This window comes from Jatropha curcas, chromosome 9, assembly GCF_041381405.1.
Source record: "Jatropha curcas cultivar XTBG-Jc1 chromosome 9, XTBG_Jcur_1.0, whole genome shotgun sequence".
Taxonomy (NCBI): domain Eukaryota; kingdom Viridiplantae; phylum Streptophyta; class Magnoliopsida; order Malpighiales; family Euphorbiaceae; genus Jatropha; species Jatropha curcas.
The window spans coordinates 1,553,749-1,565,291 of record NC_143159.1 but is presented as its reverse complement, the minus strand read 5'-3'; the positions used below and the strand labels follow the sequence as shown (position 1 = coordinate 1,565,291).

General features: G+C 34.8%; 3 protein-coding genes across 4 annotated transcripts; 2 read left to right on the top strand and 1 right to left on the bottom strand.

Moving 5' to 3' along the window:
* Positions 1 to 1,604: 1,604 nt before the first annotated feature.
* On the top strand, positions 1,605 to 2,966 carry JHL18I08.2 (uncharacterized). The gene has a single exon (XM_012216558.4). It carries the CDS (start codon positions 1,878 to 1,880, stop codon positions 2,712 to 2,714), a length of 837 nt encoding a protein of 278 aa, XP_012071948.1. The 5' UTR covers positions 1,605 to 1,877; the 3' UTR covers positions 2,715 to 2,966.
* Positions 2,967 to 3,961: 995 nt separating this feature from the next.
* Positions 3,962 to 7,107, bottom strand: XBCP3 (xylem bark cysteine peptidase 3). The gene is made up of 5 exons (XM_012216557.4): positions 6,549 to 7,107; positions 5,557 to 5,792; positions 5,321 to 5,461; positions 4,800 to 5,231; positions 3,962 to 4,494 (listed from the first exon to the last, which is right to left on the bottom strand). The coding sequence occupies exons 1-5, from the start codon at positions 6,964 to 6,966 to the stop codon at positions 4,396 to 4,398; spliced, it is 1,326 nt and encodes a 441-aa protein (XP_012071947.1). The 5' UTR covers positions 6,967 to 7,107; the 3' UTR covers positions 3,962 to 4,395.
* An 835-nt stretch (positions 7,108 to 7,942) lies between these two features.
* Positions 7,943 to 11,436, top strand: LOC105633863 (LisH and RanBPM domains containing protein). 2 transcript variants are annotated; one of them, XM_020679140.3, is made up of 8 exons: positions 7,943 to 8,219; positions 8,795 to 8,850; positions 9,056 to 9,197; positions 9,826 to 9,973; positions 10,060 to 10,135; positions 10,230 to 10,341; positions 10,451 to 10,542; positions 10,856 to 11,436. In XM_020679140.3, the coding sequence occupies exons 3-8, from the start codon at positions 9,152 to 9,154 to the stop codon at positions 10,898 to 10,900; spliced, it is 519 nt and encodes a 172-aa protein (XP_020534799.1). In that variant the 5' UTR covers positions 7,943 to 8,219; positions 8,795 to 8,850; positions 9,056 to 9,151; the 3' UTR covers positions 10,901 to 11,436. The 2 variants fall into 2 exon arrangements, with proteins under 2 accessions (XP_020534799.1, XP_012071949.1); XM_012216559.4 differs by lacking the exon at positions 8,795 to 8,850 and having other exon boundaries at positions 7,944 to 8,219.
* Positions 11,437 to 11,543: the final 107 nt, after the last annotated feature.

Sequence of the window (11,543 nt, the reverse complement as noted above, 5' to 3'; positions counted from 1 at the left end):
ACACATATTATAATGATATTAAATTTCAAATATGGTAAGAGAATTAATTTTACTCATGAAATGTACAAAAATAGTTGATTAGCTAAAAAAATAAAATAAAAATTGCCCTCTATTTTGATTAGTTAAAAATAAAATATAAATAATAATTATTAAAATATTTAATTTGACTGCTTATAGAGACTAATACGCAATTTAATTGAATAGAGAATTTTAATAATTGAAAATATTTGAATATATAAAGATTTGAATAATTTTACAAAAAATTATCAATTAATAAAATAAATTATAAACTAACTCTTTGACATAAATTATTATATATACAACAATGTGTAACTAGAATTAGTTGTAAACAACATAATTTGCAAAATTTTAAGGTAAAATGGATGTTTTGTTATATTTCTTTATATATGGTTGGAAATCAGAATTCTTGATATTTAATTTTTTTGTTTATGAATTGGGTCTTTCTCTCATCTTATTTTTTTAAAATTATTTTCCTCATCTTTCCAATTATATATATATATATATATATATATATATATATATATATATATATATATATATTTTTTTTAAATTTGTTGAAAGGTCCAAAGGCTCATAACAACATTTCAATTGGAAATTGTATTTTAATGACTCAATTTATTGTAACTTAATTAGGAATCCTATACTCAACTAGGTATTGTATTTTAAATCAATTAAAAGCTCTATACTCCTTATAATCATGGAAAGATTGAATGGACAAAAATATCTTATAAAGGAAAAAAAATATTAGTAATATAGACAATTTATAAAATACTTCATAAAAGGACTATTAGAAATCTTAAATTTAAACTTAATTACAAATCTTAATATGAATATAAAATAAAAAAAGAAAAAATATTTTAGATATAACTTATATAATATATAGATTTATTATTATGACAATTATTAATATTTGAACTGTATTTTAACTCAAATTCCATTTTAACCAATTATAATTTTTAAAAATTAATAGGTTTATTATGATGATAAAAGAGCAACATTAATATATGAACTCATCAATTAAGAATTATGTATATAAAATTAATAAAAAATTATAAAAAAAATTACAAGTACATATAATGGTATAAAAAATGTACAATTATATTTATAAAACCAATATTAGTAAATATGTTGATTAATATATATTTATAAAATTATAATAAGTTCCTCAATAAGTTTAATAAGATCAAAATTTTATGTGGATATAGATGTGATAACTCCCGCTGCTTATATAATGTATAATTAAAACTGAAAATCTAAGGTAATTGGTCAATTTTTTTAAGTAAAAATTTAAATGTTTTCAATTTAAATAATCAATTGATTTTCAAAATCATTTTTCCAAAATTCTGTGAAAAAAGAAAACATTAGCCAATCTGATGCAACCACGAAACATATAACTTTTGTATGTGAGCTGTGAGCTATTGACCTCTCCCTGGAATAAAATGAATTAATACGGAGAAAGATATATTATTGAAAATGATGATACACGGCCAGCGGGCGGCAGCGAATTCATTTATCCGACGAGACCACACGTGCCACGTGAGATATAATATGATCTCCAGATAACCCAACTCCCACGTGGGAAATTCGGAACCACACTCCACTTCTCTCTCTTTTTCTCTTCCTATTATCCACATCCTCCTCTCCTCAACTTAAAACCACCAGATTCTCCAAATCCAAAAATTTTATTAGAAGACCAGAATAACTTAGTTTCAGGTCTCCACATGGCAAGACTCACACAACAATGAACCACTCCCAGAAACCAATTCATTACAACTATTAACGAAAATGGATTCATTTTGCATCTTTTGAGTCTAGCTTAACCTAACACACACGCCCTTTCTCTAATCTTTCCCAACATGGCTCTGCTTCAGCTCATTTGTACTCACAAACCCTCAATAAACCCCAGTACCAGCCTCCCTTCTTTATACCCTAAATCAACTGAATCAATTCTCCTTTGCCACAGTCGCCAAAGCCAACGCCGCCGAAGACGACACAGTAACTCCCTAAGATGCTCTGCCTCCTCTTTCTCCGAAAAGCATCACACAAACCACCCAAAACCAAGCGACGTCGTAGAGTTACCTCTCTTTCCTCTTCCTTTAGTGCTATTCCCTGGCGCAATCCTCCCTCTCCAGATCTTTGAGTTCCGTTACCGCATTATGATGCACACTCTCCTCCACACTGACTTACGCTTTGGCGTCATTTACTCCGATGCTGCCTCCGGAACCGCTGAAGTCGGATGTGTTGGCGAGATTGTCAAACACGAGCGACTTGTGGACGACCGATTCTTTCTAATCTGCAAGGGTCAGGAGCGTTTTCGTGTCACGAATCTTGTCCGCACAAAACCTTATCTTGTGGCTGAGGTGGCATGGCTGGAGGACCGGCCTTCTGGGGATGAGGACGTGGAGGCCTTAGCTACGGAAGTCGAGACGTATATGAAGGATGTGATTCGATTGTCGAATCGATTGAATGGAAAGCCAGAAAAGGAAGCCCAGGATTTGCGGAGGAATTTATTTCCGACGCCATTTTCGTTTTTTGTAGGGAGTACTTTCGAGGGTGCGCCGAGAGAGCAGCAGGCTTTGCTGGAATTGGAGGATACAGCGGCAAGGTTGAAGAGGGAGAAGGAGACTTTAAGGAACACTCTTAACTACTTGACCGCTGCCTCGGCTGTCAAAGATGTGTTTCCATCTTCGTGATAAAAAGAAGAAAAAGAATAGGGTCACTTGGTAATTGAAGCACAGGAAGAGCAAAGACTAGAGAGGATGTGGAAATGTGTTAGGTATGGATTTGAAATCTTTGCTCTGGTATTTTAATTTTGTACACAAGGATTTATGAAGCTGTAAATTTTGATGTGTAATTTTTCTGTGTTTCTAATCATTAGATGATAAATGGTTGACATTCCTAAACAGAATAAAATTTGCACATAATGGATACTTGTTAATTGTTTATTTGTTGTGCAAATACAATTATTTATCTGCCTCCTTTGCCTGAATCTTCCAAAATCTGAACTTGCTTTGGAGAAGTCTACTGGGAGGATGGCAGTTCGATTACGATGACTGAATTAGTTGCATATAGTTTGTTGTTTTGCTCATGGTCAAATTACTGGTATTGATTTCTAAGCTTGGAACAACCGAAAATGGTTTTCTTTGAGTAATTCAAAAATCAATGATGATCTTGTTCGCGAAGGGTTGTTTTATTGCAATGGAGGTACTTTTGGCTGGTGTGTTAATGTCTCAGCAATGGAATTCAATGAACTTTATCTTACTCATTTTAAAGATTGAATGCATGTCTCAATAGCATTTGTTTGTCAAGAAGAATGTGAAACATGCGTATCAGAGTGAAGATGGCAAGATTGTTGTCGTTATGTACATTGCAAGTTTGCAGTCATGGTAGGCCATGTGCTTGTATTATTCATGTCGCCAGTAATATAATATATTTAGCCAGTGTTTCAAACATATCATCTAACAGCAATCATCAGAATAGACTCATCGACTGCATAAAATAGGCCTAGTAAATTGGTGGTGGTGTTGAAAAAATGGTGAGGAAAAATGAGTTTAGCTAAATGGAGGGAACTGGCTCCCTCAATTAAACTTTCACTGTCACAGCTTTTTGTTTTGGTTGCCTCAGGACAATTTGTTCATGTCCTTCAAAAGCTTACGGCAAAACTAACCGCCTCAAAATAGCCATAATATTATCCAAGCAGATGATTTTCTCACACTTCATTTCTGGTGTTCATGGTTTTCAACAGTTTGGACGTCATGGATTTTGCTACTCCATTTCATCATAGTATTACAACCTTTTGCGATGGTTGTACTTGTTGAATGTTAATTGGGTATCTAAATCATCCTCAATGAAGCATTCATGTGGGCACCTGAATTTTTTTGGCTTTTCACAACCAATTTCCTGGACATCAATACATAAAGAACCAAGATGGTGTCAAAAATGCCAAACCAATTTAATGTCCCGTTTTGGACTAAAAGTCTTTTATCTTCAATATTCAGAAAAAATTGATACATAAAGTAGCAAAATTCAAGCATGTTACATATCTATGAAGAAATTTTCACAGCAATCTTATATTTAAAGCCATATGAAAGTACACTAAATTTCCAGACTTCAATTCATGGATAATGCAAGTCTGGCACTTCTTCTGGTTCCCCTGTTAAATTTATCCTTCCTCTTCAAAGAAAGACAAAACAATGCAGCAGAAATCTTTACTTTACACATAATTCCCCCAGTGAGTTTTTACAGATAATCCATCAGCTCTCAGTGCAGGCAAAATTTATAATCCAAATCTAAAATTTTTCCTTTCAATGGGGAAACACATGACTTCTACATGAGCTTGACGTAAAATAACCAGAAGTACAAATGCAGATGGCTTTACAGAATCCAACCTTCAAGAAGGGAACTCCAACTGCGAAACTTTCCAGATGAGCTATTCTTTGCAAATTTTTCAATTCTTGTCGCGTTCCCATAATGCTGCAAGCACGAGATAGTTTTAGTCAACCATGGGGAACCTTGAAGACAAACTAAAATAATTTTCCTTTCAAGCTGTAAATGCAATTCCTAAAATGATAGCATCATATAAATTTAACTCCATCAAATTAAATCTAAACAATCCATTTCCAAGCCAAGGGATGCAATTGAATAACATGTCAAGCTTGTGATAAATCAAAATGATCCTAAATCCCAAAGATTTTGCAATTATGAATAGATTCGATAATTAATAAACATCACAGTAAAGTAACAAACTGGAAGCAGAGAATAGAATGCTAAAGACTGACCTTAAGGCATATGTTCCTTGTTGTGTCGCAAACTGGGTAATCACGGGGGCAACAGTGACGCCCATCCTTACAACACACAGCAGAATCCAATTCGCAACATTTCCATGAAAGGCATATTCCAAAAATGTGGTGAACGCAGCAGCAAGTTTCCCCTTCTCCACAGTGAGTAAAAAGATCACATCTAGTAGGTCCTGGTGGAGCTGGAGGAGGAGGATTTGGGCTAGTCTTCTTTGGATATGAAGCTAGCATGTTAATACCACAGAGCCCCCGAGAACTGCCACTATTACGCTGCATGTGCATATAACCATCCATTCCCCAATATGATCCCCATGAATTCTTCACAATCCAATAGTCTACTCCGTTTTCCGACCCGTATCCTACAATCAATACAGCATGATCCAAAGAAGTTGAACAGGGGCCAGTGAATATCCCCTATCACACGGTGACCAAAACACTTACTATCATACTGATGTTTATTTAACAGTTTTCAGTACTGAATGAGATTAGCCACGATAACCTACCTTTGAGTAGAGCTGGAATGCTCTTTCACTGCCGCATATACCCACGCTCACGGGTTGATTTGCAACAGCTTTTAGTAGTTCTTTCTCATTGTTTTGGGGCACATCAACATATCCATCAATAGTTACAACATGCCTTTTTAACTGCAATGTGTATAACTTAAGAATGTGAGAAAGGCAGGGAATTTTAATTGAAAAAGAAACGGTAACAATCAAGTAATCAGAAACAAAGTTATTACCTTTTCCTTGTTGCAGGACCTATCCCGTCCTTGATATGGATAATCTTCCTCAGTGTCAATCCCGTGATTGTCTATGACGAATTGGAAGGCATAGTCCATGATTCCACCTTCACAACCATTATTGTAAGATTTGTCACAATCCACTAACTCTTGCTCAGAAAGGCTAACAAGAGATCCAGTAACAATCTTATTTATGCCTTCAATAGCTCCTGTGGCTGAGAAAGACCAACAAGCACCTACAGCATACAATAAACATTTTATTCTCAAGTGCCTTAAAACATATGCATCTGCAATTTGTAAGAAAGCCAACAATTCTGATAGCGAGATATATGATTTAGGAATCTCAGAATGAATAAACATAACAATATAACTAGCTCCAGCATTCAATTACAGATTAATACAGTCAATCATAAAAAAACTTAATGATTTTGTGCAAAATTGAAGTCCTGTTACTGTGAAATTACAAGAAATCAACTTTGTGGAAAAAATAGTTAAAAGAATACACACACACACACACACACACACACACACACACATACAAACACACATATATAAAGCATAGTGAAAAGGGCAACTCCTCTTTAATGGAGATGCCATTTTGAATATACTAAAGATGATCACTGTACCCGAGTAAGCAGACTGGAGAATAAAATTGCAGAAAGATGCATGTTTCATGTGAAAAAGCAAACATCAACGCCTACAAATAGTAGACCCAACGATGTGGGAGATTATCAAAATACTGCAATCGAGTATAATGAGATGGCTTGTAGAACGCTGAATTGAATTCCCAGATAATGCATAATTTCAAAATTAAAAGAGAAGAAAAGAAAGCACGTCTCCAGAGGAACACTTCAATTCAAAGTGAGTACTTCTAAGATGACAAGCAAAAGAATTGTAAATAAAGTACCAAGAATGAATGGTCCTATAATCTATACTTAGCTTAAAGCACAAAGACATAAATATTGAATGAAGAAAAATCAAGAGCGACATACCACAATTCCCTTGATCTTTGACCTGGGTCACAGCCCCGTTCTTTCTCCAATCAACTGAAGCGGGAACATCAGCAACAAAATCAGGAATTTGTCGATTTGACCGATCAACATTCAGCGATGCAGAAGCAGCAGAAGAGAGACCCAAGCGAGAGGCTTTGAACTCATGGTGGGTGAGATCAGCAAAGGCATTAAGAGAAAGGGTATAAGAAGAATTGCCTTGACTGTTATGTTCCGTAACAAAATCATAGTTATCCTGGAAGACCTTGAGTCTAAACAACTTCTCTTCTTGGGAAGCATATGTCTTGCCATGTTGTTGGCACCAAGTTTCAAAGAGATGAGCGATCTCACTAGAAGAAGAAGAAAAAAGAAAAAGGTAAGAGAGAAGAAAGGCGACGAAAAGGGCGCAATTGGAGTTCATTTTCTTTTTCGGAGGGAATGGATAGACAAGAGGTGGTTTAGGTATGGGCGCGTGCTTTTACTGTATTGGGAGCCTAGAAAAGTGGTGAACCAAGAAAGTACCGAAACATGTCTCGCTTACACAGGAACTTTCATTACAACTTCCTGAATATTATTATTTGCACGTTCTTACCAGTTTAAAGAATTGAAAAGGAAAGAGACAAAGCATAGGACTTCCTTACTTTTCTAACTGTGTCTTCAGTGTTCTAGATGAGACACGAGGGGCAATTTACAATCTCACTTTCTTCCGCGCTTTAATTAACGTTTCTCATTTCGTTTTTGTTTTTTTACATCCGAAGAAGTAGAGATATTAACGTTTGACCAATGGTATAATTCAAAAAACAGTTCTAAATTTAATTCAATAAAAGGTGGATGCTTGTGATTTGTGATAGATCAATCTCATGTTTTCTATATATATATATATATATAGTCAAATAAATCAAATAACTGAATACCGAAAATAACCAGAGTTGTGACTGGTGTTGTGTGTTTTGGGCCCTAACACAACTGAGACCATGGTCATTGGTTAACATACCAATGGACTAATGGACAGCAAACATTATGAGTAATGGGCCGCAAACAAAATATATAGGCTGGAGATTGGGCACCAATAGGTCAGGGCCGGGAGCCTATTGAATTTGGTACCATACAGCAATGCAGATACGCTAATATAGTCCTAGCAAACATGAAAGTTTTGTTCACATGACAACACCTAAATATTTTTTAAATATATAAAATAAATGCAAAAATGCATTCTTCAGTTTATTTTAAAAATAAATTAAATCTCAATAAAATACAAATTAATTTATGAATGCTTCTAAACGAGTTGAATAAAAAAAAAAAATTAAAATATGATTTCTTGGGAGATTAATTAAAATAATTGAAGAAAAGTAAAGATAAAGAAAAAAGAACGAATGAGAAATCTTCGAGGAAGAGAAGCAAGGCACGTGTACAAAGGCACAGGAAGAACCAAAGACCACAGCAGCAGTTTGGATACATAATCCAAAGATAGGGATTCCAATTCTTCTCCTAAACTTAATATAACACTGTCTTCCACTCCAATCTCTCACTGCGATCACTTCTTAATTATTTCTTCAACCAGATAACAATAAATACCACCAACTTAGGATCCTTCTTCTTTTCAGTTGGTTTTCGTCTTAATTACAATCAGGTTTCCTTATCATGGACGTCGATCCTCGCCACTATGAACAAGTTGTAAGTATTTTTTCGATTTTCTTTCCTTTTCTTTCCGGCTTTCTTCATCCCATACAGGCTTCTTGAGATTGTTTACAATCTTCTAGAGCTTGTAGTGGTTTCTCTTTGGCCGCATTGCAATTATACATAAAGTCGTTGACCTATATGGATTGGTTATCAAAACCCTAACTTCGTTCTAATTTGAGCTATTGTTTGTCTTATAGCTACACTCAACTACCAGCTCGGATATTGTCACTGTTAATCAATAAGTTTAATTTATTCAATGCAATTTTACAAGTGGTTAATATTTGCTGACTATGTGAAACAATCGCTTTGTGGAGGCCTTTGTTTTGTGTGATTCTTTTCTGCATATGAAAGCATGTACTATCAGGTGCTTCAGGAACATGAATTTCAGCTGATTTTTGCCACACTATGTGAATTTCAATATGTTCAGTGTATGTGAAATTAAGTTGGCTTCCAAGCATTAATGTTTAGGCCTTTGTATGTATGGACATAATTCGGGCGTATAATTTTTTTTTTTTTTGGTTCTTTCATGTCTATGATATTTCTGCACACGGGCTTGTTATTTTTTGCAGAATGTGAATTAATGCTTGATGGCAAATTGCATTCAGGAGTGCTGGTTTAAGTCTGTGTGAGCTGTTTTTGCTATGCCATTAAATTTCTCAACAAGAAGAAACCCTTATATATGTGCTCATTTCTTTCCCCAAAAGTTCCAACTTCATGATATGGCTCCATAGCCAAAAAATATATATGTATTTTATGTTCTTGTTTCTATATCTTCTAAGATTGCTTTATCTCTTAATGCCTACGTGCTACCTTCATCTTACTGTTTACAGGCCATCAAAGACAATGACATTCACAATGTTGTTCTCTCATATCTGGTGCATAATTGTTATAAAGAAACTGTGGAATCCTTTATTTCATGTACGGGGATGAAGCAGCCTGCCGATTGTGTTCAGGACATGGAAAAACGAAAAAGTATGTGAAGATATTCAACTTTTCTAGGAAAAGAATACTTTCATGACGAAAAGTTGATGATCTGTAGCGTCTCCAAATTGGTTACCCTGCATAAGTGCATGTTTATAGTTAAAGTTACGCTGGTTCTGTTGAAGTTTTGCAAATCATTGGTTATGTCAGTATGTGTGAGCAGAATACTTTCTGGAGATGCTTCTATGGGCTTTAACTTGCATCCAATAATATTTCATGGATATGTCTACCTGTACTTGCTAATATATTCAAAAGTGTTTCAACATGGAGAGACAGAATACTGAAAGGACTTGGGTGGCTTTTTATATGCACATTGGAGTAGTTTGAGCCTATATCCACATTTTATTTGTTGCTAACTTGCCAATATCATGCCTGCTTTGAGTTTGTCTATATTTGCCACAAGACATTTTATTTGGATTTGTTAGTTATGCTTTCTTTTTCATGGTTATCTTTGGGATAAAGTGTCGGCTCCTAACTCTCTTTGTTTATATATGCTATCATTCAATTGCAATGGTACTTCTTGTCTATATAAACATCCTGATTCGATTTTTTTGATTTACTTGCCATATAGAGTTATGTCCTTGATTATGGTGGTTCTAACTATACATAATGTAATCAGGAATTTTTCGCTATGCATTAGAGGGAAATGTGCTTAAGGCCATTGAACTGACGGAAGAGCTGGCGCATGACTTGCTAGAAATTAACAAAGACTTGCATTTTGATCTTTTGAGTCTTCATTTCATTGAGCTAGTCTGCACTAGGAAGTGGTGAGTCTATGACTATGAGACAGAGGTATTTAAAATTTCATGAGTTCCACATTTCTTAGTATTAAATTCTTCTATTTATATTGCAGCACAGAAGCATTGGAATTTGCTCAAACGAAGTTGACTCCATTTGGGAAAGTCCAGAAGTATGTTGAAAAGCTTGAAGTATGTTCTTCATAGTCAGTTCATTTTTTGCATATGTACTACATTCATTCCAGTACTTTGTTTGAGAATAGAAGAGACTTTTCTATTGCTGCAGGACTTTATGGCTTTGCTTGCTTATGAAGAACCTGAAAAATCCCCAATGTTTCATCTGCTTAGCATGGAGTATCGGCAGCAAGTTGTGGATAATTTGAATCGAGCTATTCTTGGTTTGTTTCCTGTGTTACATTCCATGTGTAGTATTTATTATTTTTAGATTGCTTCCCGGTTCAATATTGTTGATCTCACTGCTTATGCATGGATCTTCAATAAAATAAGCTCATGCAAACCGCCCAAGCTATACAGCAATGGAAAGGCTGATACAGCAGATGACTGTAGTGAGGCAATCCTTAAATCAAGATCATGGCAAGGTAAGGTCCAGTGGGTGTTTTTTTTTTTTTTTTTTCTTTTTTTTTGGTTGAAAATTTTAGTGGTGGAGTGTGCCTACCGATGTTGCTAATATTTCAACTACTATTATCTTTTGGACTATTATATTTCTTCAAATAGTTTCATACATTAGTACGATGATGCTGATTGTGATAATTTTTTTATATTGTTTTGAGCTTAAAGATTGTTAATGTTTTTGATTGCGTGGGTTGTGATTATGTTATACACAAAATACTGCTTTACTTTTCTCACTTGTTAATACTTTATTTTTGACAACTTCAATGTGCACATTTTTAGGATGGGCTTCAACCATTTTCTCTGAAGGATTTTCTCAAAGGCTAGATTGTGGATATGCATCAGATAGTCTGGCAAAGGGTAACCAGGGTTACTTAAGCATCTTATTGCCATCATATGGTTTTGGTAGATAATCATTACCGATGCCTTCACATCTGTAAAAGTTTCCAAGTAGGCTTCTCATGTGTCTGGGTGTCCCTGTATCTGGTGAGGTATGCCTCGTTCATGGTTGGCTGCAATGCTCAGCTCTGCACAGTTTGGATTTATTTTAGTTGGTGGATTTGATGATCTGATGGCTTTTAAAATTTTGCGACTGTAGGAGCTAAAATCATTCTGTAGCCTAACTTCAGATTTTGATTTGGTAGGAATCTTGTTTAATGAAGCAAGATCGAGATTCAAAGACTCTGCATCTCATATCATTCATTTCTCATGTGGGAAAAACTTGGGGAAATAGTTAATGATACTCTCGTGAGGCAAAAGCTGCCTGCAGTTGTGTGGTTGTAAATATATTCATATATAACATGTTATCATCTGAAAACCACTTATAAATTTTTGAATGATTATATTTATTTTGGGTTCTTACATCCACTTTATCGATAACATTTGAACCTGTTGTTCCATTTGGATTGTCTCTTTCTGGGATGTTAACTTGGATGGGGATGTAAATTTGGTAGGTAAAGTGGTGAAGTTA